Consider the following 26910-nt stretch of genomic DNA (forward strand, 5'->3'; position numbering starts at 1 on the left):
TTTTACAGTACATTACTCTTGAAGTGACTAAAAAATAAACATCAGAATTCAGTCTGCTTTGCTAAAATGTTAGCTGAAAGCTTTTCACTCCTTCTTAGCAAGCTTCATGTGAAGTAAAGAGAAAATTAGAGAAATATTGTTTTATTTTTATTCTTTTTCATCAGAAGCATCCTATGGCAGCCAGCCAGCCTGGAGAATGGAGCAGAGCCTAGCACTGGCAGGGAGCCTTGTGCCTCTCTCAACCATATGTCAAAAAAAAACTTCAGAGGCCTTAACTTTTCCTTTGCCTCCTGTAGCTGTATTATCCATGGAAGTCTCAGAACAGCCAACCTTTTTTCTGAAGAGACAGGAACCATAAATGACAGGAGAAGGTGCTGTGTGATGAGGGAGCCAGGAAGAAGTAAGGAAAAAGAGGCAGCAGATGAAAGATGGTAAGAAGAACTGGAGTTGTAAGTCACAAATTGGTTATCGTTTACTTTCAGATCACAGAGGTGACCTCTAATGCTTAGAAGCCATACATCTCGTCAACATACACTGTAATAGTAATTTTCAGAACATCAAACCTATCGACATGGAGTTTGTGAAGACATATACTGTCATTAATGTTTATTTGTCCAGTGGAAGAAAACGTTGCACCTTCTTGGAGAAAGAGACACTGATTTCTGGTTGTTTTTTTTTGTTTGTTTTTTTTGTTTTTTTTTTACCTTAGAAAGGGCAATTTTAACTTTAACTAGCATCAGAACAAGAACATAGATATTTTACAGCTCTCAATTCTCTACTCCGCAAATGTCAGTACAAACAAAGTACTGATGGAAAAACCCTTTATTTTCTTCGCACCATAAAATATTGTGGGACAGCAGGGAATATCAGCATTGCTTTGCCACATCAAGAATCCTCACTGACACTTCGGGCTCCTAATGGCTCCCAATCCTTATTCTGACAATGCTGTATGAGTAACAAACTGCTGTAATTCAACATCCACAGAACTTGGGTATAGCCTCATTAACTTCGGAAACCGGACTGTAAGTACACTCACCTACAACTGTAAGCATGGACATAATTTACTTTAGTCCTGTGTTGACATAGGTGTATTACAACCTCTTAGGAAAAAAACAAAGCAAACTCAACTTTGAAAGAGAGAGGCACTATAGCACTTGTTTATCTATTCAAAGTGATCCATGTTAGCATACATGACTGACACAATGTACACTCCTAGCACTTTATAAATACTCCTGATATCAGGGGAAAGATTAAAGAAGTCTGCCCAGAGAACTATCAGTAGCTTTGGAGGCAATTCTATACTTCTGTCTGCAAGAATTAAAGTACTGCTGGAATCCAGCCACTGAAAGTCTTGAACTCTCTGTTAGCCTGATGCTGACTTTCAGATGCTTCTCAGCGCTGAATCTGGAAGGAGGGAGGAATCAGTGAGGCATCACATCTGCTCCTTGCTCATTGCCACAGCACTCCAGTACACCCACCAAACAGCTGAACCAAAAGCTCACGGATGATCGAAACCCAGAAGAAAGCTAAACAACATCATCTGCCAGTATCCTGGATCCCTCTCAGGCTCAGAAAGTGGCGCCGTGGTGGCCTGCTTCCCCCTAAGCCAGTGATGTTGAGGAGCAGCAGTGGAGACATGCTGATGCAAGGGCTGCTGTGCTTTGGAGGAAGCATAAAACCAATGTCCTCAGCTTTTGTGGTGATGAAAGATCCCCTGGGATTTCCCCAAAAGGATTGTAATGTCTTACAGCCCCATGCAACTCTCATTAAACTAAATGGAAAGAACCTCAATCACTTCTGTGGAAATTGGATGTTTGCAGGGTTGGCCCAAATCCCGAGTGAGGTAATTGCATTCTTCCAATGGTTTCCATTGGAAAATTTCAGTCATCCCCATCCCAAACGATCTCAAAGTAGCACTCTACTGATCATTTAAACTAAACAACTGCCCTAAATGCTGTCTTCTTTTTGACAACAATCATGAAAATCTGTGTTGTGGTAATAAGCCATGTGACAAAAGAGGGTATAAATCTCAGCAAGCAGCCTACTAAAATGAAATGGAGGGTAAAAAAATTACACTGAAAAAGGTCTGAAAAGAAATTTGCTACTACCACTATACGTGTGTGTGGTGCCTCTCTAAATTTACATCTCTGGTAGAGTTACAAACTTTTAAAATAACCATAGCTAAAGCAAAATTAATTTATGTTAAAATATGAATTAATGTAGCAGTTCATCCCGTAAATTGCAGCATATATTAGAAATGTGTTTACAGTCTTGATCCTCCAAACCACTTGTGTGTAACAAATTTAATTCAATGAACTATTCAGGAGCTTAAAGGTTAGTACCTATTTAAATACTTTACTGGATTAAACCTTTTGAAACTCTAAATTCTGCTGTGTATCATTTCAGTACCTGAACTCAGCCTGCATATTCATGCTATACTTGCACGGCTATAACAAGCCTTTTAGGTTATTTACAGGAGCGGTGTAGGCCAGTCAAGAAAAAGACTTGAAAACAAGAAAAATCTTGTTCACCAATTTGCACTCATCCTGCACTGCAGGGTTCAGCTGGTGTTGCTATGACATCAGGGCTTTGGTATCACACATTATTTTACCAAATGGGGACACAATTTAGGCAACTGGTTGGTTGTTTTTCAAGAGGATATATCATTTTCTGTTCCTTTTCTACCAGAAAATACCGGGACAAATATTGAGTTCAACAGAACAAAAATGCTCCTTGTCATTATCATTATAAAATTATAGCTAGTTTTCTTATTCTAGGTGGCAGTGAGAAGCAGTAGTGATTTTGGATAGATCCATGCACTTTGCATGATCAAAGCCCAGCTGTCTGTGGGTTCCCAACAAAAATGAGCTACTGCAAATCAAGGATGTTCCACAGCTCAAACACGTCAGTCAGTGCATTAACTGAATGGGAAAATTATTTTTGTAAATAGTTCCCCTCTTCTATTTTACCTCTTCTTATGTGTGCATTAAGTATTTTGTACCATACATTCACTGTAAAAAAAATGCATGGCTGTTTCAGAATAGTCAATTTTATCATCGTTAATGTTACGCCCCGAGTTCAGGTAACAGTAAGCTTTCTTGTTTGCCCACTGGTCCTCTCCACCCCCCATACTACTTTCTGCCATCTTGGCCACCTTGCTGTCCTAGGACTTAAAACCCATCAATAAATATCCCATGAGGCAAAAGAGATTAGAAATTGGTATTCTGGAACAATTTCCTATAAAGTGATTACTATCACCCAGTTGTAATCTAAAATGCTATGCTAGACTGAAATTTATTAATAGTAAGCTTCCCTTATCTTCCCCCGTTCTCCTTCTCTTAACCAAACTGTGAGTAAATCTGCATTTATGGCGTATTACAAATAACTGACTCCAGGGCTGAGACCTGAAATGCTATATTCCAGCTTAGAGAACGTTTGCTGAAAATTTGCTACTGAGGTCTTAGGACCAACATGGTAAAATAGCTGGCTTTGGAGGAGAAGTGAGGTTTGAACTTAAAAAGAAACAAGTCTGAATGTTGGGCTAACAAATATATTGCTTGTGCCAATCTTTTAATACGAGTTCTGGGTAGGAGAAAAGCATTAATAAATACCTAAATGAAATAACACAGAAGGAAGATAGAAAATTCAATGAACTCTAGTAGAGAGGGACCATAAAAATATCTATAAGAAAGGTATAAAAATTATTATCAACACTGTTGACTACGTGAAGCCTCTCTGTAAACTGTTCCCAATAATAAAAAAGTCTGATGCCTGCCCTAGTCCTGGAGGTTTCCTGCCCACTGGGGTACAGCCATATGGGGGATGGTCCTGACACAGCTCCAGGAAGAGAAAGCTTCTCATATGGAAATGACTTCCAATCCTATTGGCAGCTCATCAGCTTTAGGATACTCCTTCTCCCTTCTTCTTCAAGGAACTGCCACCTCTACTCCACTGAGTCAAACAAATGGTTCGTGTGGCTGCTTCAAACTGACCTGGGAGCTGCCATCAAAGGTCGAGGAATATAATTTCAGGCTGCATCTTAAAATACCCAAGTTCCTGCTTTTACTGAGACTAAAGGAAATCAAGGGATCAAGCTGGAAAGCTAACTTGGATCTACCTTTCCTGCAGGAACAGCTGGCAAAGAAATACAGGCTACGTGGGGTCAGAATCTGCAGCCCACTGTGGGACATTTGTTTAAGAGTAAGGAGCCCTAAATACCCAGTGTTATTTGCTTATTTTGTCCAGCAGCATTTCACAGCAAAATGCATATTCTGTCCTTCAGCCAGGTCTCCGCTCTGGTGAGTTCTCTTGCTCTTCAACCCACTGTACATTGACAGAAGAGAGTGAACCAATCACTCTCAACACAAGAGAAAGCAGTTCTTTAAGTCCAGGGAAAGTGATTTTGGGCTGTGAATCTGTCTTACAATGGCTTAACCTAGAGCTCTTCCTAGATACTTAAGTCTGTGAGACCACTACGATTTTGGAGTCCATTTTTCCCTCCTGGATAAACCTGGGCATCCTGTTTCTGTGTCGTTCTGAAGAGAACCAAGGCTTTTAATTCAGATTTGTGTATTTGAGTCCCAAAGCCTGGTTCCTAAAAGCCAAGTGTAGAAACCTTGAACATTTCCGGAACTCATTTTTCGATTTGGGTTGAGATGCCTTTCCCCTCTGAAAGGACAAACCTCATCTTTCACTTCAGCAGCTCTTGCTGCAATAGGGAAACAGTGCCAGCTACAGTACTGAAACATGCCCCCAGATGATACTGGGCCTGTGAGCAAATTAGGGAGCTCTTGCTGAAGTTGATAATTAAGATTAGATTCAGACTCAGAAAACTGCACAGGAGTAGGCAGATGGTTCGCTCAGCTGCCAGCTGGAACTCAGCCTTCATGAGGCAGTCATTCAAGTTCAACAGCACAGCTTCCTTCCGCAGAGTCAGAGCAAAGTCTACCCATACCAAGATCCTTCTAAAGATCTGAGGCCACCTCCACAGCTCTTGCAAACTGGCTGAATGTTCTGGAAGAAGCAGAGGTTTTCAGATCTAGACCAGTTCAAGATCTCACTTGAAATACAAGCCAAGACTAAAGAGATAACAGTAATGCAAGAAAAGAGGCTATGGACCTACAGCATTCCTGAGAACTTCTGTTGGTGGTCAGTTGTTTAGTATTTCACTCACCTTGGCGGTCTGGCACTGATGATATCTTAAACACTTTCTATATCAATAAAGGAATTTTTGTCTATTTAAAAAAGTTTGAATACTTTAAAAATCATATATCAACCAAAATAAGGAGGTATTATATATTTATAATCCCTCAGGGAAGACTTTGGATAATTCTCAGCTGCAAACTCAGTTCTAAGTAGAACTGCTAACAATAACAAAAGAAAATGACATTCTATTCTTCATCTGTTCTAGTTTACAACAATGCCTCAGAATTACACAGCCTTCATTATCTGCTCTTGGTTCTTATAAAAATATCTTCTAGCTTGCCACAGTGCCTAGGCACAAGTATCTGAGGTAGAGTATGGAATATCAATCTTAACAGCAATTCCTGTATTTTCATTGCCTATTTACACCATGTTTTTAAAAAGCAAATCTATTAACCATAGTCCCAAGTGCTTTTTTTTTCCTTTTATGCAGTATGCTGCTGAGAATCAATCTTTAAATGTATTCTCAGTTTTAAGTTCAGAACAATCGTTCCATGAACTCTCTTTATAGAGCATTTTCAGAGCAAGATTACAAACTGAATTATAAGAGATAATGGGTAATTTCTGTAGATACCGCATCTGCACGTAAGTTTGAGAAAGACTAGCAAAGACTGTGTTTATTTTACACATGTAAACATAATTTTAGTGCACTTTCCCTCACACAAAGTAATGAAATTTTAAGATACATTCCTAGTACTAAAAATAATCCAGCAACCATGTTCAGTTTTCTGCTTGTAAATTGAATTCTCTAGTCAATTTATAAGGCACCGGCACAACTTGACATATCTATAGTGTAATAAAATACCTACCAGGGTCGTTGTAACATATAAAATAATAATCACAGTGATGTGCTAGAGGAGACCCAAGAGGATATGCTGGCACCCCTTGTTAAAACCCTGTCACCAAACCAAAGGTAGGTGCTCACCCCTGTTTCTGCCATAGATGGATTTCACCCCATGGCTGTAAAAGTTAATTGGAATGGAGATTTTTTGTTTTCTTATATTTTGCTGAAATGTTCTCAGGATCATTTATTTCACAGGAGAAGGTGAACTTGCTTCTCCTTCTTCTTTCAGATTATACAACTCAAAACCAACTGCTGTTTCTGAAAACAATCTTTCAGATACACGTAATCAATAATGTATAATTTTGTTTGACACTGAGGTTATGCTCCCAGTATGCTTCTGGTTAAGAGTCAGTATCTCCTTCCAGACAGGACAGTGCACCCTCGAGGTGCTGCAGGCTAGAACATGGGTTAAATGTGCGACAACTGTGCTGGGAATGGAGGGTGCTGCAGCTGGTGCTCCAAGTTGTAGGCGTCTACAGACGACATAAAGTTGTATGGCAGTGTTGATCTGCTGGAGGGTAGGATGGCCATAGAGAGGGAACTGGACCAGCTGGATCAATGGGCTGAGGCCAAGGGCATGAGTTTCAACAAGGCCAAGTGCCGGGTCCTGCACTTGGGTCACAACAACCTCAGGCAGTGCTACAGGCTCGGGGAAGAGTGGCTGGAAAGTGCCTGGAGGAAAAGGATCTGGGGGTGTTGGTCAACAGCCAGCTGAACATGAGCCAGCAGTGTGCCCAGGTGGGCAAAAAGGCCAACAGCATCCTGGCTTGTATCAGGAATAGTGTGGCCAGCAGGACTAGGGAAGTGATTGTGCCCCCGTAATCAGCATTAGTGAGGCCTCACCTTGAATCCAGTATTCAGTTTTGGGCCCCTCACTACAAGAAAGACATTGAGGTGATGGAGCGAATTGAGAGAAGGGCCATGAACCTGGTGAGGGGTCTGGAGCACAAGTCTGATGAGGAGCAGCTGAGGGAACTGGGGCTGTTTAGCCTGGAGAAAAGGAGGCTGAGGGGAGACCTTATCGCTGTCTACACCTACCTGAAAGGAGGCTGTAGCATGGAGGGGGTTGGTCTCTTCTCCCAAGTAACAAGTGATAGGACAAGAAGAAATGGCCTCAAGTTGCACCAAAGGAGGTTTAGATTGGATATTAGGAAAAATTCCTTTATGGAAAGGGTTGTCAGGCATTGGAACAGGCTGCCCAGGGAGGTGGATGAGTCACCGTCCCTGGAGGTGTTTAAAAGACATGTAGATGTGGTTCTTAGGGACATAGTTTAGTGACAGTGTTAGGTTAACAGTTGCACTCAATGATCTTGAGGGTCTTTTCCAACCAAAATGATTCTATGATTCTGATCTCTCTCCTTTGCTTGTCCAAGGAGCCAAGATAAGGGCCAGCACAGGAACAGGGCCATTCCTCAGACCTAAGTGCATCAGATGTGTAAGTTGAGGTTGCTTTGATCAGAGGGGATGTGTAACCTCATGGCAAGCATGTGTGCTTGATGGTGCTGGATCCAGCTGTAGCCTCCAGCAGCACTTTCGGGTCACGTTAGAGCAGCTCATACCTCTAACAGCTTAAGGTTCCTAGCTCAGTCCTGTATGAGGATCAAGCTGGTAGCTTTCACAGATCCGAAAATGTAATTACAGGACATGTTAAGGGGATCCTATCAGAAGGCATATGAAAATAACTCACAGATTTTGAAAATTTTCTTTGTGACTGACTCAAATATTAAAATATCAACAGAGTGTAATTCAGCAGGATCTCAGACCATGAGCTCTTTCTTCCAGACAAGGATTTTCATCCATGTTCTACCTCATGAGTTTTTCACTTCCATTCTTCCACTCTTCAGTATCTATTTGGATACTTTGGATTTAAAAGCTGTATTTTCAGGACTCCTAATTTCAAGCATTCAAAATATACCGGAACCCTAAAAATAATCAAGGTATTTTCATACTATGAGTTTATACAATAACAGAGTTGTATTGTTTTTCTTTGTCTCACGATTTTTGTGTCTTCTGGGGGTGTGTGGGCAGTATTTCCAAGCTTTTCCCCACCAGCAGGTGATCTAGAAACTTTTCTTCAATGAAAAAAAAAAAATTCTGAAGTTCTCATGCAATTACTGTACTTTGGGACTGGGGGTTCAGGGAGAAAACAAGTTAATTAGAGATTTGCATTTAAATTGCTGAATTTAGAAATGATTTCCCCCCTCTACTATTGTACTGTCATAGCTCTTTCTTGTGCTTGTTCTGTGTTCCAAAATAAATCTTTATTTCTGATTTCCCCTGTTTCTTTCCCAGTGTAAAGCTCCATGTATTTGCTTGGCATGAGAAATTGCTGATGGTTTGATGATTGGAAGGGAAACAAGAAGACTTGGATTTATGCCTTTCCTCTTCCTCCAGTGCTGTTCTTCGCTCTTTCCTAAACATCAAGAAACTTCTTTCTTTATTCTCTTCTAAATCTCTCTTTACAAGTCCTCTTTACCCGGATATCTAAACAGTTTGCCAATGTCAGACTGCTCCTCAGCTGACTCCTCACTGCTTATTGTATTGACAAATATACATGTGTACATATCTATCCATCTGTATCTACATGAACATATGTTTACATAGTCCTTATTTTCTGTAGGCAGGCAGCTATTCCTTGCCTTATATTTAGACAGGAAGGTCTCTGAAACAAAGACTAATTTTTTTTCCAGCTAATCTAAGATCTTAGGCAAGGACAAACACCAGTACGTGTCACAGAAATATAAAGAATAGGTATTGCTGAGAACTTTACTGTGATTTTATGGTATTTGTCACCCTCTATTCATCCAGTTTTGAAATCTGAAAGCACTCTATTACCAGCATTTTGCATCTTTTTTATGAACTTAGAAAAGAATGTGCCCTCACATCCCTGTGCTAGTGACACTTGTACTCCAGGAACCATTAGAAGAAGCAGTGAAATGAACTGCCTAAATTTATTTTCTGCAAATGATCAAGCTGGGAGCTCCATAAAAATTAAGTTTCAGAAATACCCCATGCATAAAATCATCAATTTTCTAATAATAGCCAAAATTCTATAATATGTCCTTGCTAATCTTAATGCTAAAGAAGAAAGAATAATTAAAAAATGAACTTTATTGCCACTTACAGAGGGCAATAAGAACTCTTAATACACCCTCAGTTAGTCAACCAAGAAAGGCAGAAGGGCAAAAAAGCAGACACCAGCATGGGGAAAGAAATGATGCAGTCTGTCTAAGATGAGTGCTGAAAGCTGAAGATTTGACTTCAATGGCTAAACATATCATTCCAGAATTATTTTACTTGCCAATTTACCCACAGATACCTACAAGTTTGTACTTCAGATTACTAAGATATTATTTAGTATTAACCCAGACCTCAGTCTTCCAGTTATTTTTACATTTTTTATTACGGTTTCCTTTATAGCCACCAGTCCCATTTTGTTTTGACAGTTATTCACTAAGCCAAGCAGAGGTAAACAAACCTTTCTCTGAATATGTGCAAACAGAATGTGAAACAAGCCTGCACAGAACATTGGGTTTTAGCCTGAATCATCTCACAGGTTTGAGCTCCTGGTTTGGGGGATTATCATTCAGTTGTACCCAATGAATCAAATTGCAGGGGTTTTGAGCTCCAGCTACTGAAGCCAAATGGAGTTGCAAGCCAGCCAAACAGTTTAGAATAAGGTTGGTATGGAAATGTAATTTTTTATCCAATTACAATGCAAGAGAGCAAAGACTATTAGAAATATGCAATCACTTCCTATTAAAGAAGTAATGATAGTATCCTGGACTCAATGCATTCAGTATTACAGCTATTCAAGATTATATGAGAAGCATTAAAAGATTATCATTATTCAGTCGGATGTATGCTGGAATTTTATGGGATTTTTTCTGTTTTATTTACCGTACTGGCAGAATGAGGTCATCTGTTCATACAGGAATGTGTTCTCAGGAAACACATAAAGATCACTTTGCTTTTACAAAGGTGCTTGTTAAGTAAACTAATGCTGATTGATGTTAAGTTTTATTTTTGTATGGTTAGTATCAGCATCTCAACATTGAAAGCCTGTGCCCAAAAGCTGTTGCTTTCTTGCATTTCCATAGTCTTGCTAGAACTCACTTACTGTAAATGTATGGCAGATATTTTCCTAGCCTGTAGACAAAGGCACAGATGGAAGAGCAGTGAGAAGGAGGAAGGAAAGAATCAATGTATCTTACAAAGTCTTTTAATGCAATTTTCTTTTCACACATGTAAGTGCCGTTTTATCTGGAGTTTTTTTACCTACTTTTTCAGGTGTTGTAATTACTATGTTTAAAATGCAAAGTGCAAAAGCAGAGATGGTGCCTTTTTTCTCCTTCTGGTAAACAGCTTAAAAATTCTTCCGATTAAAGATAAATTGGGATAGAAAGCATAAGAACCAATTAAGATAGAGTGACTTTTATACACAGTGCAGTTACGGAAAAACAACTGTACCGTGATTATGCAAACCAAGCACTTACAACCAAAATGCAGGGATTTATGTAACAGAGAAAAAAATTCTTCAGAGTTATGCCTCAGTAACCTCCCAGGTTTTTTGCACTTTTATTGTACGACTCACTGTAATAAAGTGATCCCACTTGCTTTATCCAGAGTGAAAGATATGTTAGGATATCACCATTCTGAATGATTTGTGCGTTTTTGGCAGCCTACACTCTCCTGCCACAAAAGGTGGGTATGTTCGACTTTAAAGAGATACAAATCTATGAAAAACCAGGATTTCTGCTTGCATCAATCAAAATTTTAACTGTGTTTACATATTGCATCACTGCTCTTGTAATAAATATATACTAAAATAAATGGGACCTCTGTTCTTATTGGAACTTTTATTTCCTCATTCTATTAAATTCATCTGTTTTCAATAAAATAAGAATTCTCTGGTACATACATTACAGGAGGAAACATCAGTGTAATTTAAATTGCACAGGCCCTATCTTAGAGTTTTGCAAAGTTAAATCTTCATTGGAATCCTGGTATTTTTAGTCAGCTAAGTATGTCTAGACTATTTATCTTGTGACTTCTATGTGTTCTACAAAATACATTATTTTTAAAAGATGACTGTTCTACTACAAGTCATATGGAAGGAACCATATTTATTCAGCTCAGTGTAATTTACTGTGCCTTTACTTTTCTCATAATGTATTGCACTATTTTAATGATTTTTTTTTAAATAAGCATAACTTGATATTATGTAATTTCTATGAAAAGTCAGAAAGAGGAGACTATAAATTAGCCCTTCCTATGGCTAAGCTTTTTTATCACTCAAGCCAGGTTGATTGCAAGTGAGTTTTTTCACAATATGGGTACATTCTCTGGTGCTATATATTCACTAAATCATGATGACTTCCATCTGCAGAGGCAGAGGCAACTAAAACATCTACTTGTTTCTCTCTAGCACACAGAAAACAGCACTGAAAAGAAAATCCTCTCTCAGTGACCTGTCAAAGCTTTCCCTGTCACATGGGGATGAAGACGAGGCCTTTAGGAGTTTTAAATGAGAAAGTAACTAGAAAACACAGTATCACAGTATGTTTGGGATTGGAAGGGACCTCAAAAGATCATCTAGTCCAATCCCCCTGCTGGAGCAGGAACGCCTAGGTGAGGTCGCACAGGAACATGTCCAGGTGGGTTTTGAATGTCTCCAGAGAAGGAGACTCCACAACCTCCCTGGGCAGCCTGTTCCAGTGTCTGTCACCCTCACTGAGAAGAAGTTTCTTCTCAAATTTAAGTGGAACCTCTTGTGTTCCAGCTTGATCCCATTACCCCTTGTCCTATCATTGTTTGCCACCGAGAAGAGCCTGGCTCCATCCTCACGGCGCACACCCTTTATATATTTATAAACATTGATAAGGTCACTCCTCAGTCTCCTCCAAACTAAAGAGACCAAGCTCCCTCAGCCTTGCTTCATAAGGGAGGTGCTCCACTCCCTTAATCATCTTCGTTGCCCTACGCTGGACTCTCTCCAGCAGTTCCCTGTCCTTCTTGAAATGAGGGGCCCAGAACTGGACACAATATTCCAGATGTGGTCTCACCAGGGCGGAGTAGAGGGGAAGGAGAATCTCTCTCGATCTACTAACCACCCCCCTTGTAATACACCCAAGGATGCCATTGGCCTTCCTGGCCACAAGGGCACAGTGCTGGCTCATGGTCATCCTGTTGTCCACCAGGACCCCCAGGTCCCTTTCCCCTACACTGCTCTCTAATATGTAATTTCCCAACCTATACTGGAACCTGGGGTTGTTCCTGCCCAGATGCAGGACTCTACACTTTCCCTTGTTAAATTTCATTAGGTTATTCCCCGCACAACTCTCCAGCCTGTCCAGGTCTCTCTGGATGGCAGCACAGCCTTCTGGCGTGTTAGCCACTCCTCCCAGCTTAGTGTCATAAACAGGTTTGTCACTGATCTGCAAAAATTAGAGAACTTGCTGACTATGGCATTCTTCTGCCATAAGATTTGGGGTCGGGTCTTCAGCTTGAATCTACCAGAGGGAAAACCTGGTCCATGGTCTTGGGAGTGTTCTTAGACCCAAGTACCTGTGCTGCCTCAGTGAGGCCCATTCACCATCTTCATTCTCTCTAACATGGCAAGAAATTTCCAGAAGGGCGCTATAAAAACAATTTGGTTGAAATAAATTCACATTCTGCTCGTTTTAAGAGAGATTCCCCCCAAAATTTGCAGCCATCTGTACGAGGTAAGGTCTGACAACTTTTCTACCACAATTAAATCCTCAGCTTTGTAACAGGTTAACACCACCACACTGACAACTCACTACTGACATACACTAACAAATAGTAAGGAAATGCTCCAACCTCCTGATAAAGAAATGGGTTCTCCTCTCCCCTTCCACCCTCAATATTTTGGAGACAGCCTACGTGAACTTATTTGGTGATCTTGTATAAATGACAAACACATTTAGACTTGTTAATTATCATCTAATCGTTACAATTTGATATTGTTCTTAATGGGGAAAACATAAGTTATTTCGGATATTAAATGCCTCAACGTGTCAATGGCACTATTTCATATTTAAATATCTCAAAAAAACCTCCATGTCCAAGCCCTTTGCCCCTTTGTGCTACAATTAATATTTGACTTTCTTTCTGAAAAGGCAAAATTTAAAAAAATACATATACAGAGCAGAATGTCATGTTAAACAGTCCCAGTATTTGGTGGAGATGCTGAGAAGATCTAATCATATCTGCAGCCTCTAGGAGGAGAGCAGACAATAGGTGTGGGATTTGTGACTACCCCAGGTTCATTTCTCCACTCACCACAGAATACCTGCATGATCTTGGAGAAGAGTCTGGATTTCTAAAATGTGTGTAATATGTTCTGGTCTCAGTATCAGCATAAGGTACCATATTTTATAGTAACTAAAACGTATCTAATAATAAATAAGGGTTGTGTTATCACCTAGTACACTTTTTTTCAGCAAGCACTTTAATCACCTAATAAAGAAAAGGAAAAAAAGTATTCAGAAAGATTCTCCAGATTGGACTTTCCTTTTGCTTTCACTGCTGTTTGAAAATAAGTATGCAGCAATGCGTCCATCTACAGACCTTTTCCCAGACCTGCCAATTACAGAGTCCATACACTAGAAACCTATTCATGCCTTCTCAGTGTTACCATCAAAGTTTAAAAACAAAGAAATATCCACATAAAAGTGTCCTCTACCTCATTTCATAGCATGGTGAGCTAAAAATTAAAAGAGAAAATGTTTCAAGTGCTGACCATTTCTGCCTCAATGTCTTGTATTTTCTTTTTTCTTCTTTTTCTTCTCGTAGTTTTGTTTTTCCCATGGTATCATCAGGCAATTTCATTTCAGTATGGTCTGCAATGGACTGTGCAGATTTCCAAACTAATGACATAGAGACTTCTTACCACTGTAACAACTCTGTTCTTGCAACTGAGAATTTTGAGTGACAGAGCAAAGCTGTTTGCTATCAATTTTGCAAAAACCACATCTGCCAGATTGCCAAGATCTACTTCAATGATAAAAAATCGATTAATATTCTAATTTGTTATCTATCTTTATCAGTCACACATTTCTTTATCCAAATGATAACCTTCTAAAATGAGTTCTTACATATGCTAAAATACTTCCCTGAAAATATTTTACTGATTCTTCTGAAGTAAAAATGAATAAAGATTGAATGTCTTTCTAATACCTGTTATTAAATATATATATACATACAGGCTTCACCCTCATATCTACAAAAAGTGCCAAAATTATCTGCATGTAACATTAGGTAATTTTTCTGTCAGTAATAAAAGGGGTTTTTTCTTCATTATGTGAAACTACATTGACAATGTTTAATTAGTTGTATATTTAATGCCAGTGTATGCATAATAAAACCTACCAAACATGTTCAAGAACTAGCAAAAAGCTAGTGGTTGTATTTTTTTTTTTACAAATCTGAACAAATTGTGGCCTCAAGTTTGAATCAATACTTTCTAGCACAGACCAAAAGAACCCTGCTAACTTTAACCCTACTGACTTCACAGAAATCTACACTTTTTAAGTATTCTGTGTAGGTACAGGAACTCATGCAAAAAACCTTAAATGGCTCAGCTAACAGAATTATTCAGTGGGAAAAGCAAAGCTGTCCTCATACATTATTGAAGTATTAGAGCTATTTTCTTGTTAAAAAGCCATTTTCCACTTTTTCAACATTTTCTAATCCCCAAAGAAACACAGTTTCCTCACTTTCTCAATTTTTATGAGTTTTGACCAAATTTTGCTCTAAGATAGTACACATCACACGTATTTGGCAGACACACCACACATGTTTGGCATAAACACAAAACCGTAACTATTACTGTAAATAAATACTTTGCTTATTGGTTTCATGGCCACTGCGAAGTTCTGCCATTACAATTTTGATGATTCAGCAATAATTCATCAGTAAAAATTATCAAGGCAATCTGACATATCAAAAATAGACTCGAACTACATATGACTTCGACCCTATTTTTTCTACTGCGATTAATTTTGGGGAGCTTACAAAACCAGCATTCTCTGTTGATTTTTCTACTTTCACTAGAAAACATTTAGTATGCTGTCTAAACAAATAACAAAGAAGAAAATGTTAAATCTGCCAACAGAAGCGTTTTAATCAATCAAGTTTTACTCACATGGAATTTTGTTCAGTTCATTCATGAACTTCTCTTTTAACTTTGAAAACGCATCTTCTTTTCCTCCCCCTCCTCCAGGACTGGCTGGCTCGGTGACGTTACTCGGAGGGGCTGCTGCTACTGTGGTAGCTGGCGGTGCTGCCAGGGCCTCATGATGACTTTCACTCACCATTTTAACCCCTGGTTAAGCTGTTGGAATAAAAAAATATATATTTAAATCATTGAAAGGGGACTCTCATCAGTAAAAGACTAAATAGGCAGAATATCACTTGGTGCTCAAGCTTACTAGGTAAATCTGACTGCATCAGCATATTGCTTCATGTTCTTCATAAAATATTTATCAGGTAAGAGAGAAAAGTCTTTTCCAGGGTTAATTTCAGCCAGAATAATTTTGTTGCTTAGAGTTCTTCTCCAGCTGAACTGCTGAATTTGAAACCTCAAAATTCCTATTAAAATCTCATGCAGATTTATGTTTTGCTCCTCAATTTTGAAAGTACAAGCAAATTGAGTAATAAATGCTCTCTATGTGCAAAATTCACAGTGTATTTACAGAATTATTTTTCTATGAGTTACAGAGGTGTAGATCATAGCCGGAGTTTGTACATAAAATAAATGAAGTGATTCTAAAAACACTTCAAGATTTCCTGTCAAAGTAATAACCTGTTGTTTCCTATTTAAGCAAGTTGTATATCAAACAGAAATTGATTTGCATCCATTTTTATCTTCACTTATTGAAGGCAATTTTCCTTCCAGTTATTTTGTGTGACATTTGCTACTGACAATATTCTCTTAAATTATTCAGTTGTTTCGTTGGTGTATTCATGAAGCTATGACATCCGTAGGGTAACTAAATGCAGCCATATTGAAATATCTGAAAGGCTGTCACAATCATAATCCTACAACCACATATTTTAAATTTCATGTTGTTTAATAGGCATTTTGCAAAACCTTACAAAGCAAAGAATTTTGAGCCAGTGGGGTGAAGGTTAGATGACATGCACAAAGCAATTTCAATATCACAAGAAGGTTGGCTGAAATGTTCATATTGGTTTTGAACGTACTGTTCTGATTTTCTGCTGCATCCTAATATCTATGAATAATCATTCTGTTTTTCTTCAGAAACCAGAGGGAGAAAGCATTTGAGAGACAACAAACATTCATTATTGTACAATTGCTCTCAGCCCCAAAAGACATTTGGCCTTTGACCTTTTGCTGAGAAATTTAAACATCACCACAGGAAAAAAAAAAGCAACACATCAAGATTAAAGGGGCATAAGAGCATCCAACTGCATGAAGTAGGATGAATCATGAGCTTTCCTGCCTGACGTGACTGTTTTCATGGATGTTGCTGAGAGTGCTCAAATCACTAAATCAAGATGAGGACTGGATTTTCGTCCTTCAACTTCGCTTCTATGAGCCTGCAGTCAGGAAGACATGAAAGCGCAGACCTCACTGCAGGCAGAGCGAACCCTCTGCAATCACCCTCATCATTCTTGTCATTAAACAGGAGTTTACACACAAGCATAGCCTGGAGTAGAAGCCATTCTCCAATACTCTCATCCAATGAAAAAAGATTTTAACTAAATAGGGGGTTGGCCTTGTTCCGAAGAAGCAATTTGGCGGATATTTTGCAGCAATTTTTTTTTATGCAGCACTGAATAAAGCAGTTTTTCCTGCCTGCCCGTCACTTCTGCCTTTGCCCTCACAGTCTCTAGCCTAATATAAAATCATGTTGATGTTGACACAGAATATGTATATGATACAGCTCCATAAATATTTCATCAGTGTGTAGTCTTATCTATTTGCCTGTAACAACATGGGAGCAGTTCACTGTCTAAAGCAGACTGAAGTCAATGGAAAGATTCCAGTTAATATCCATGAACTTTGGCTCAAGTCTGATGTCTGTGAAGATACCACCACTTGTCTCCCAAAATAACAATCGGGAAAAAAACATGTAGTGCATAATTTGGCTAGTCTGAAATAACGTGCCAGCTATTCCAGACTAGAAGACTTTTTCCATATGCTCTGATGAATGCCAAATACTATGAAGCAAAACATGCAGAGCCACCAGCTGTAAACATTAGTGCTGTTTTATGTTACAGCATTTTGTCAATGCATGTCAGTTAAATCAGAAGAAAAGTTGTTGGATATATCATAATTAAATCAAAATTAAGTTGCTTAATTATAATATATTGCTTAATTATTTCAGGCCTGGCAGTTGACTATTTTATTTTGTAATGGAAGACACAATTTGCAGCGATGACTTTCAGCTAATTAAAAATTAAGGCAAATGTAATTTATTTGCTTCCAGTTTTGGAGGTATAGTTTGAAAATATATTAGGAGAGCAAATTCGAAGCTTTACACTTTCATTTATTTAAAAGAAGGAAAAAATAACAAAACAGAGTATTCCTCTGATCTCCAGGAACAAACCTCGGTAGAGTCTTAGTGCAGTTAGAGGTCACTACATCTAATGAGGCATGCACAAATACTTTGAGACTTGCTACAGAGCCTTCGACCTTTACATGCCAACACCACTGTCCTGATATTTTAAATAGGTGTGAAGAGGCTTGAAAAGCATCTTTTCTCAGAAAAAGCTTTCTGCAGTAAAGAATTTTCTGAAGAGCACATGCCCACTTGCTTATAGAGATAACAACTGATAGCTTCTATTAGTGTAATGCTGCTGGATTCCACAATAATGGTATAAACACTGTGGTACTATTAGAGACTGCGGAGTACTGGATAATTAGATTTAAGTTGGCCTTTTACAAAAAAAGGGGGTCACTTTAACACTGCAGTGCATCACTGAAGGTAAAGATCTACAAAATACTAGCAGATTATCTACCATTTATGAAATGGCAGTTGGAAGCAAATATTTCTTGCAGGTTAAAAAATGAAATGTCATAGAATTAAATTATGATCAGTGTCCCCTACAATTATTCTAGTGCTAGGTATGAAACATTACGTTTTGCAAGTGCAACATGCAGTCATAAATAAGAGTATATTTGTAGGCATAAATAAAAGTATTTACACGCTTCTGTAAAACACAGCATAGACTGTCTTCCCTGACCAGGCCAATTCTTTGGTATATTTCTGTCCACCCATGCTAGTGCCACATAATCATTATAAGGCAGATGTAAAACAAAGAAATGAACAAATATGTTGAATACTTCAAAGTAACGGTTGCTGTCTCTATACAGAAGTAGGCAAGTGTTGACCGAAATACAGAGATGATGATTTGAACCCTTGAGGAAACTTACTCTTCCCTATGCAAGAAAAATACTGACAAAAATTATATCAGTGCCAACTTCTCCATCATTTTACATCCTTTCATCTAAAAAGAAAGCATCAGAATAATATACAAATGCAGTTGCCAGATTCACAAGAAGCAAGAGATTTCCTTATAGAATCATAGAATGTCCTGAGGTGAAAGGGACCTGTAAGGATGATCGAGTCCAACTCCTGTCCCTGCATAGGACAGCCCCCAAATTAACACCATGTGTCTCTTGGGAGAGGAGTAAAGAAGAGGAGCAAGACTTCAGACATAGCTGATTGCAGAGCATGGAGTAGCCTCTGGAAATCTGAAAGCTGAAAGACTGTGTTCCAGGGGCAGCAGCCTGTCTTTGCAAACATTTAGGTATCTCCAAAGTGAGGTGTTGGGGAGACTAATCCCATGAGAAAATTTTACTTGTTTTAAATTCTTTTTTAAAAATAAACTGAATAGTGAGAAAATCAATGAGAGAGATGTGGGATATTCACAGTGGTTCACATGAAAGAGGGATCTTCAGGATTTGGAATGAAAGCAAAACTCAGAGTAGTGTATCATCTTGCAAATCACAGGGAAATTTATGATAGAATGACAAACCAACCAACCAAACCAGAACAGAAAAAAACCCAAAACAATGACAACACAAAAAAAAACAACCCAAACCAAAATGCCCAAGACTCCCAAACAAACAAACAATAAAACAAACTGAACAAAAAAAGGCCCAAAGGGCAACAAAGTGAATTTGTATGGTTTCTGTGTGGTATAATTACAGCAGGTATACCATACCTGCTGCTGAAGGACTTAGTGAATACTTAATCCCATGAATATAAAATTGGTGACATTCCTTCTGCATGGTGGATTTCAGACAATTTACTTTTGCTCATTCCTCCTCTTATCTGCTGAATACAAACTGGGTGGAGTGACATGGTGAATATGTCAGACATTCCATGCTGACCAAATCATTTCCTCTCAAAAAGAAATTTTCTGGAAAGTGTCCTTTTACCTTGCTGCCTCTCAAGTATTTCTGCCATACTAAAAATTAAAATCAATTAAATTACTAAAAACATACATACAAATACAGTGTTACTATGAGAAATTGTGTAAGTTTTCAGAAGTGATTGTCAGCATTCTTTCAATGTTTAATGCTGTAAGTGTAGTAGAGCTGGCCACTGTACCTCAAGAAACCTATGAAGTTGTAAATTGGGATCTATAACATGAAATAGTATTTCCTGGACAGGTTATCTTTTTAGCATCCCAAACATGTTCACCTCAGCAGTTACATCCACCTTGAACTGTGATCACAAAACTTATGTAAGAAAGAAAAAAAATCACATGTTAACATCAGTTGTGTTCCTCTGTTGTTTTTGTTCACTGCCCCTGTGCACTGAAAGAGGAAGAAACTATGAGCTTTCAGTCCTGATACGTCCAGGCTAAGCACGCACTGTTACCAGAGAAAGGTCTGACACCACATTGAAAATTTACCCTATTCCATTAGAATGTTTTTAATGAAATTAATTTGTCATTAAGAAGATGGGAACATTACCAGAATGTCTAAAGATATCTACAATAAATGATCTCTTCCTAGATTTAAGTATTCTGGGATGTTAATAATACATTTTTCACTCATTCATCTTCCTATTAATGAAATACGCTATCTTTCTAGCTTCAGTAATGGACATTACTTTAAAAGACAAGCTCAGAAAAGAGACTTCCTTGGCTTTTCATAAAGATGGGTCTGTAAGCACATTTTCAGAAGAATGGAAGGTCATGTTAAAGATGTGATATCAAAACAGCCTTTTCACCTCTACCACAAAGGCTTACAATGCAATCCAGATTTAGCATCGCTTTAGAGAAAGTACATGAAAGGCCCAGCATTTAATGGAGAAAAATGTTGTGATGAAGAACCTGGGTGGGGGAGTCAGGTGTCCTATCTATGCTGCTACTGATGTACAGGAAATGTCCCAAGAACCAACCCCCCCAGAATGACCTTGCACCACTTTCAGTGGAGGAGAGAGATTTCTTCATGCTGCCATATGTGAAACATCAATTCACTCGACCCTTTCTGGATCCCAGCTGCACATTAGCTCTTTTAACTCTGATTTCCAATGCTTGCTACTAACACCACATGAATACTTTCATTGGCTTGACTAAATGAACAAGATAAAGCATGTAACTCTCTCCCCAAAAGCCCATGGCTACTTTATTGTTGAGTTTTAGAAATGGCAATGCCAGAGTGTCCTGCCAAAGGAGTATCACTGGTCGTGGGGCAGGATGGAAGAACACCGTGATGCAGATGAGAAGAGAACCAAGAGATCCTGAGTCAGTAGGGACAAGGACACCATATACATGGAGGGGGGCATGGCTGAACACAAGTTTAAGCAAGTGTCAGGGTAGCAAAGAGGTCACATACCAAGTCAGGCAGAAGTGCTGCAACTCCAAGGTGTTATAGCAGGGAGAAGGAGAGCTTGGCAGAAAGATTTTTTGACAGTTAGACAAAACTGTTAAGTTTTGGGAGCCAGCAGCTACTTAGATTGAGTTATCGACTGCACAGTCCTAGACCAGGCAACAATTCTTACAATTATTAGACATGAGCTCAGTATCATTCTCCAGAATTTGCTTAAAATAGAAACAAATATTTTTAGAAAAACAGCTGAAAGAAACTAACTTAATAGCCAAATCCAAACATTTTTTTTTTAACCCGGTAGGTTCAAACATGTTTTGCTTCTCTCGAGACATCCATTTAGTTCCCATCCCCAGTGCTTCCAGCATTGTAGCTATCCAGAAGTTTTGTGTAAGTAGCTATGAATTTCAGCTGGGTCCTTCTCTAATAGTCAGACAAAGCAACAATAATAAGCACTGGAAAAGTAATGAGAAAATGAAATATTGTAAGATTTCCAGTCTAATATTCATGCTGAAAACCTATTATTTGAATATGAGTTATATTCAAATAATATCCAAATCTCTATGTAGTTTTCTTAACCTATTTCACTTTTTAAATTCACTTTGTATCTCATAAGTGTAGAATACATACGGAAAAGCATAGAATAGTTCACAGTTCGCTGTCACAATAAAAACATTTTATTTAATTGAAATCATTACAGCATACAAGTTCATCTCTAAGCATGTTTCAAAGCTAACCATATAATGCCCCAGAAAATTACCTGCCCAGTGGACAGGAAGCCATCTGAATACTTTGTGAGGGATATGGATTGGAGAAAGACTAATTCCTCAGCACGTGGCACAATCTACATGTTTCTGTTTCAGCTTCCTGGTCACCTTTTATTAAATATGATGGAACTGTTCAACATACAGGGCTCCAAAATACCTTGTGTTGCAGAGTCTGTGCAAGAGAAATTTTGGGTCACATTTTCAGAAAGAACCTCAGTCCAATATGTAATCTATGAACAGCTAATCACTGTATATTTTGCAGAGCGAAGTTATGCAAAATGGTATTTTCAGACTCACTTCTTAAGTTGTTGGTAAGACTGTTGTTAATTTCAACGAAAGGGTGTATCCAACACTATTTTCCTGCTAGCCAAAAGCCACAATTTTTTGACTGTACTTCAAGCTTCTGCTCCTGCAATGCAGAGGAGCACATGGGAGCCAGAAAAGTCAGTCACAGCAGCTTAGAGAGAAAAATAAAGAAACATCCAGAGCAAGAAACGGAGAGAAACGTCCACAGAGAAACATCCAGAGCAAGGAGCATTGCAGCAAGTCAGGAGCAGTGAGTCCCTTGCAGAGATTCACTGTATAAGTGTCTGGTTCCCTGGCCATGTTCTGAAACTCTTATTTTACCCTAAGTATACGATATTTCTTAGTCATATATTTCTTTTGCTTTTTAGAGGTAGTGGGGCTAGAGACAGCCCTGCCTCTCTGAATGTTGACATTGTTGTCATGTTTCAGCAGCAGTGAGGTTACCCAATCTGTCAAAGCATCAGAATATGTATAATTTAACCGCTCTGTCTTCCTCTACAACTGCAAATGCTGTTTCTAAATGACTGAGGTCCTTGATAATAGCTAGTTATGAATAGGAATAAGGGAAAGAAACTACAGTAATTTCCTCCCACATGATCATTCTGCCATCTTTCACGCTTGCATCTTGTTTCCTCAAGCTGTAATCTGCATTTTTACTCCCCTGGTATTTACTTCCAGACTTCCCTTTTACAAAAGTGTAAGACAAAAGAATTCTTATAAAAATTAGTGTTCAACTGCATTTAAGCATGAAATTCTAATGCAGTCCACAGAGAATTCCACTGTTCCAAAAACATTTTAGAGTAATCCTACAAATAATGAAGCCCTTTATATCAATAAATGCTTGTTGTGTACATTGCATAAAATCAATTTATATTCACATATTTGGCTCCTGTCCAATCAATGGCTCTAATAAAGACTATAAACTAGTGAAGTGCCACAGAGATTAACTTCGACGTGGTAAAATTCATAGGGAACAAGACAACAGAAACTGTAAAATAATACAGAGAAATGCTAATAAAAATCTTGTTTCGTTATCTGTAGGTCATAGCTCTAAATTCACTATCTCCCCTTTGAATTTTCCTTCTATTTAGATTCCCTATGTGTCCCAATTTGAACACTCAGTAACCATGGGGTTAGTAAAATTAATTAGGAACAAGCAGGATGGTATGTGCACTAAGGAACCAAATATGGGGAGCTGAGATGTGCAATTCAGTGGTACCTCACAGATTAGTTAAGTCTTGGACTTAGGTTGTGAAATAATTGGCACCTCAGAGTGTGATTCTATTCTGACAAGTGACTATATAAAAATGGCACCTTCTTTCTGAAAAAAGATCTGCTCTCTATGTACACTCAGTCATATACGCTGAATTTAATGAGTACCACATTCCAACTCCACCATGAAGTGCGATTTTCCCTGTTACATCTGCAGTCTCAAAAAGCTAAGAAAACAAAGAGAGCACAATAAGATTGTATTCCTCCTCTGCATCACTAATGCAATTATAAACTAAATTTCAATGACCAGCTAATGATGTCTTTGAGAACCTACTGCAGATTACACAGTTACAGCTGAAGGCATGGGATTCTATCCTTGTAGCCAAGCACATGAAATTTAGGCTGCATTACTTGGTGGTAGCTAAGAGAAGGGAACAGCTCAGCTAGTTTTTCGGATCCTGTGAAGATATTACATGGCTGGCTTTTAGAAAAATGTAAACAGTTGGTATTTGGCATTAAAGCTCTAAAATGCATCACCCAAGTGTACTAATGGGAAAAATACTCACATGTGAGTGAATTTTGTAGATCAAGCTTTGCAAATTCTGTGCGATAAAAGATTCAGACTTTTCAGGTAGATGCATTTTAAAAAATCTCAGTAGTTCAACACACAGAGTAAAGTACCAGTGTGTACACAAATACGTATCTCTGTACATAGTATCACAGGTATACTCCTCCCATGTGTGCATTAATGATATGCTACTATAATTGCTATACAGTGATCACGTATTATGCTTTCACTATTAATAAAGCAAACAATGACAGTTTGACTCCAAGAATTTTCTTGTAAACAGATGGTGGGTATGTGAGGAAATACACAATTATCATAAATTGAGATGCTGATAAAACAGATTTTTCAGGGTTTTCTTCAGCCATATCATATCAGCACTGAAATCAGGAACAATGCTGCTAAACCATGAGCGTAAGCTGATTGACTGTGACAGGTTCTGTAAATTGCAGTTATGTAAAAGCTACTGGTTTGTGAATGTCATCAGTCCAGAAAAGAAGAGCATAGGGGCACTGGAAGCATCTGCATTTAGATTTGGTTTTTAAGTTAAAAATTGAAAAAAAGTTACTTGATATTTATGGTTAACTATCGTATTTACACTTTGAAGGCAATCTTATCAGCACGTGGAAGAAAAAGAGTGGAAATTGGAACTAATTGTCCCATAATGACTGGTATTTTTTCCTTCTGTTGAGAATGACATGCCATCATCCAATAGCTTTCTGCACACAGCAGGAGGGAAAATTATCAATCAATTATGTGACAATTAATTCCTAACTTGTAATGTTTTTCTACTGAAACGAAAACAAAAAAAGATCCCAATTTTAGATTAATAATCATGCATTCCCTACAGTGGTTTGGAAAGCCATTTTTTAAAAGATGCCTTTATATGTATCTGAAATTATTTTATGAACCGATAACCGTAAATTGAGGCAGTTTATAAAGTATTAGTTTAAGCACTACTTTCTGCTGTTAGTACAACTGTTTATTTTTCTGCCATTATTTCTGTGGATGAACAATTTAGCAAGGATCTCATTCTCGATAATGTTGTATCTGAATCATACAAGAGCAATACTAGAGAAAACAACTTCAGAATAAAGATGAGGAAGTAACAAAAGGAAAAATTAAAACTAATGGAGTATTTTCTGTTTAAATGTTATTAAGGACTGAACAGTAATTCAGGGATTTTCAGAAGTTTAAAACCTTCAGGTTTTTTGCACATGGAAATGCTTGGTGTGGCCACGTCCCCATCTCTTCTCTAGACCAGAGAAAGCTCACAGGATGTAGCCTTGAATTCCTTTGGTAACCTTAGCCTAAGGTTACCTTCACTGAGTGAGTTCACCTATCACTGAACTTTGCATACAACAATGTTGCTGCCTCCATTCATTTGTGCTTCTGTGAAAAGGAAGAGTCATCAATCATCACTCTTCAGCTTTTTTAAAAATGACTTGTGTACCCACCTTCAGGAGAGGACACAAATATCACCTGGAAGAAGGTGCTGGAGACAGTTCAAAGGACTTATGAGTCACTACTGTTCTTAGCACAGCCTGCTGATTAGGCAGCTTCTCACTCAGCATGCCGGCTGCTGAGCAACCCATTTTGAGGTACTCACATCTTCTGGATGCTATCTGGGAAGCCTGGTTTAAAGTGATGATACAGCCTAAGGTTGTAGAGAGTAGGGTTATTTAGATGCACAGCATCAGGGATGCTCTAATCAAATCCACAACCTGGATTTGCTCTGCTTGTATAAATAGGATGACAAAAGCAGTCCAGTGTCCCTGTCTGATGGTATGATCCTTCTGGGTCATGAATATTTGCCACTTCTATCTGGAAGTTCAGCACAGCTTTGAAAGGAACTTGGTGGACTGGAGCCAACTGAGATGCCTGGGCTGAATTCCGAAAGCAGTCCTCCTGAGTGCCTCATCTAGGATGGCAGCTAAAGTCCCAGAGCATCCTGCCCTTTTAGACTGAGGGATGGATCTACCCTAAATTTGGACAACAGTCTGCAGTAAGTAGCATTCTGACTGAGGCAGTGATTGATAGACTATTCTGCCTCATTAGCCACTTACTGCTGCAGGAGGGCAACTAAGGTTAGCGCTATTGCCAAAACAACCTGAGGGAGATAGAAATCCTACTTAATAGGCATGGCTGATTTATTGCTATTGCTGGCTTTCCCAATTTTGTCCTGAGCGCTTCTTCCTTCTGCCCAGTACAGTGCTCTTTGTTTCAAACCATTGACTCAGTGCTTGCTGGGGGGAACATGCTGTTCATCAAAAGCCTGTAAGAAGGGTAATGCAGTTTTTCACGTTTTTAGCTGGAAACTCGAGCAAATTTTACTTAACCTACTCATAATTAAACTTGGACCACCATGAACACCTCCTAGGCTACAGGATGGTTACAGGTTGAGATCAGCAGGTACTGCTATTGCAGTTGGATCTCTAGCAGTTAAACACCTTAGTGCACATTGTCACATACCCCACGTTTTTCTGTAGATTTGGTTGATTGAGCTAATTGTCCAACTGGGATATCAGAAGAAGGGCTGCGTGTACGCTAAGTGCTATACAGTTAACATTCATGCAGAAAAACAACAGTTTTAAGTGAGTAAATGAACATGAGAGAAACTAAGAGTTCTACTTCATATATTCATCTTATTGATATATTTGAAAAAATCTGTTCTGTTTCAGATCTTATTTTCTTTGATGATCATGTTGTCTAATTGAATGCTTCAATGTGATAATGCCCTTTTTTGGTTTGTTTGTTCAGTTTTCTTTTTTATTCCCCTTTTTGTTTATTGTGAAGCTCTATACACAGCTCTGGCATTATAACCATTTATTGGTCACAAACCCTAACCTATAATCGTGATCCATTTAAAAACGAAAACAAAAATCTTACTGATCATATGTGCATGGAAAATAAGATTATCTGTCATCACAGAGCACAGAACAAAGACAATTAGTGATGTACTCAGTTCTCACTTTTTTTTTAGGTCACCATAGCTGTTGTACAACTATGCATCTTTATCGAATGTCTAGCTAAAAATAGTATTGTTTTTACTAGTATGAGGTCTGTGGCCTGCTGAGCATGGTGTGGCACAGCATATTTGCAGCTGGGGAGCTTCAGCACTAAAGCTACACATCCTCCAAGGTCGTGTGCTCGGCTGGTAAACTTGGGCAGCAAGGAG

General features: G+C 38.5%; 1 protein-coding gene across 1 annotated transcript in view; it reads right to left on the minus strand.

The window, feature by feature from the left end:
- SYT1 (synaptotagmin 1) overlaps nt 1-26910 on the minus strand; it is a 360262-nt gene that overhangs the window by 114590 nt on the left and 218762 nt on the right. Inside the window, exon 4 of the mRNA XM_082062019.1 lies at nt 15216-15404. Coding sequence (XP_081918145.1) covers nt 15216-15387 — 172 coding nt within the window. The 5' untranslated portion in view covers nt 15388-15404. The remainder of the gene's footprint in view (nt 1-15215; nt 15405-26910) is intronic.

Source organism: Streptopelia decaocto (genome assembly GCF_964273445.1).
Source record: "Streptopelia decaocto genome assembly, chromosome: 1".
NCBI classification, from domain to species: domain Eukaryota; kingdom Metazoa; phylum Chordata; class Aves; order Columbiformes; family Columbidae; genus Streptopelia; species Streptopelia decaocto.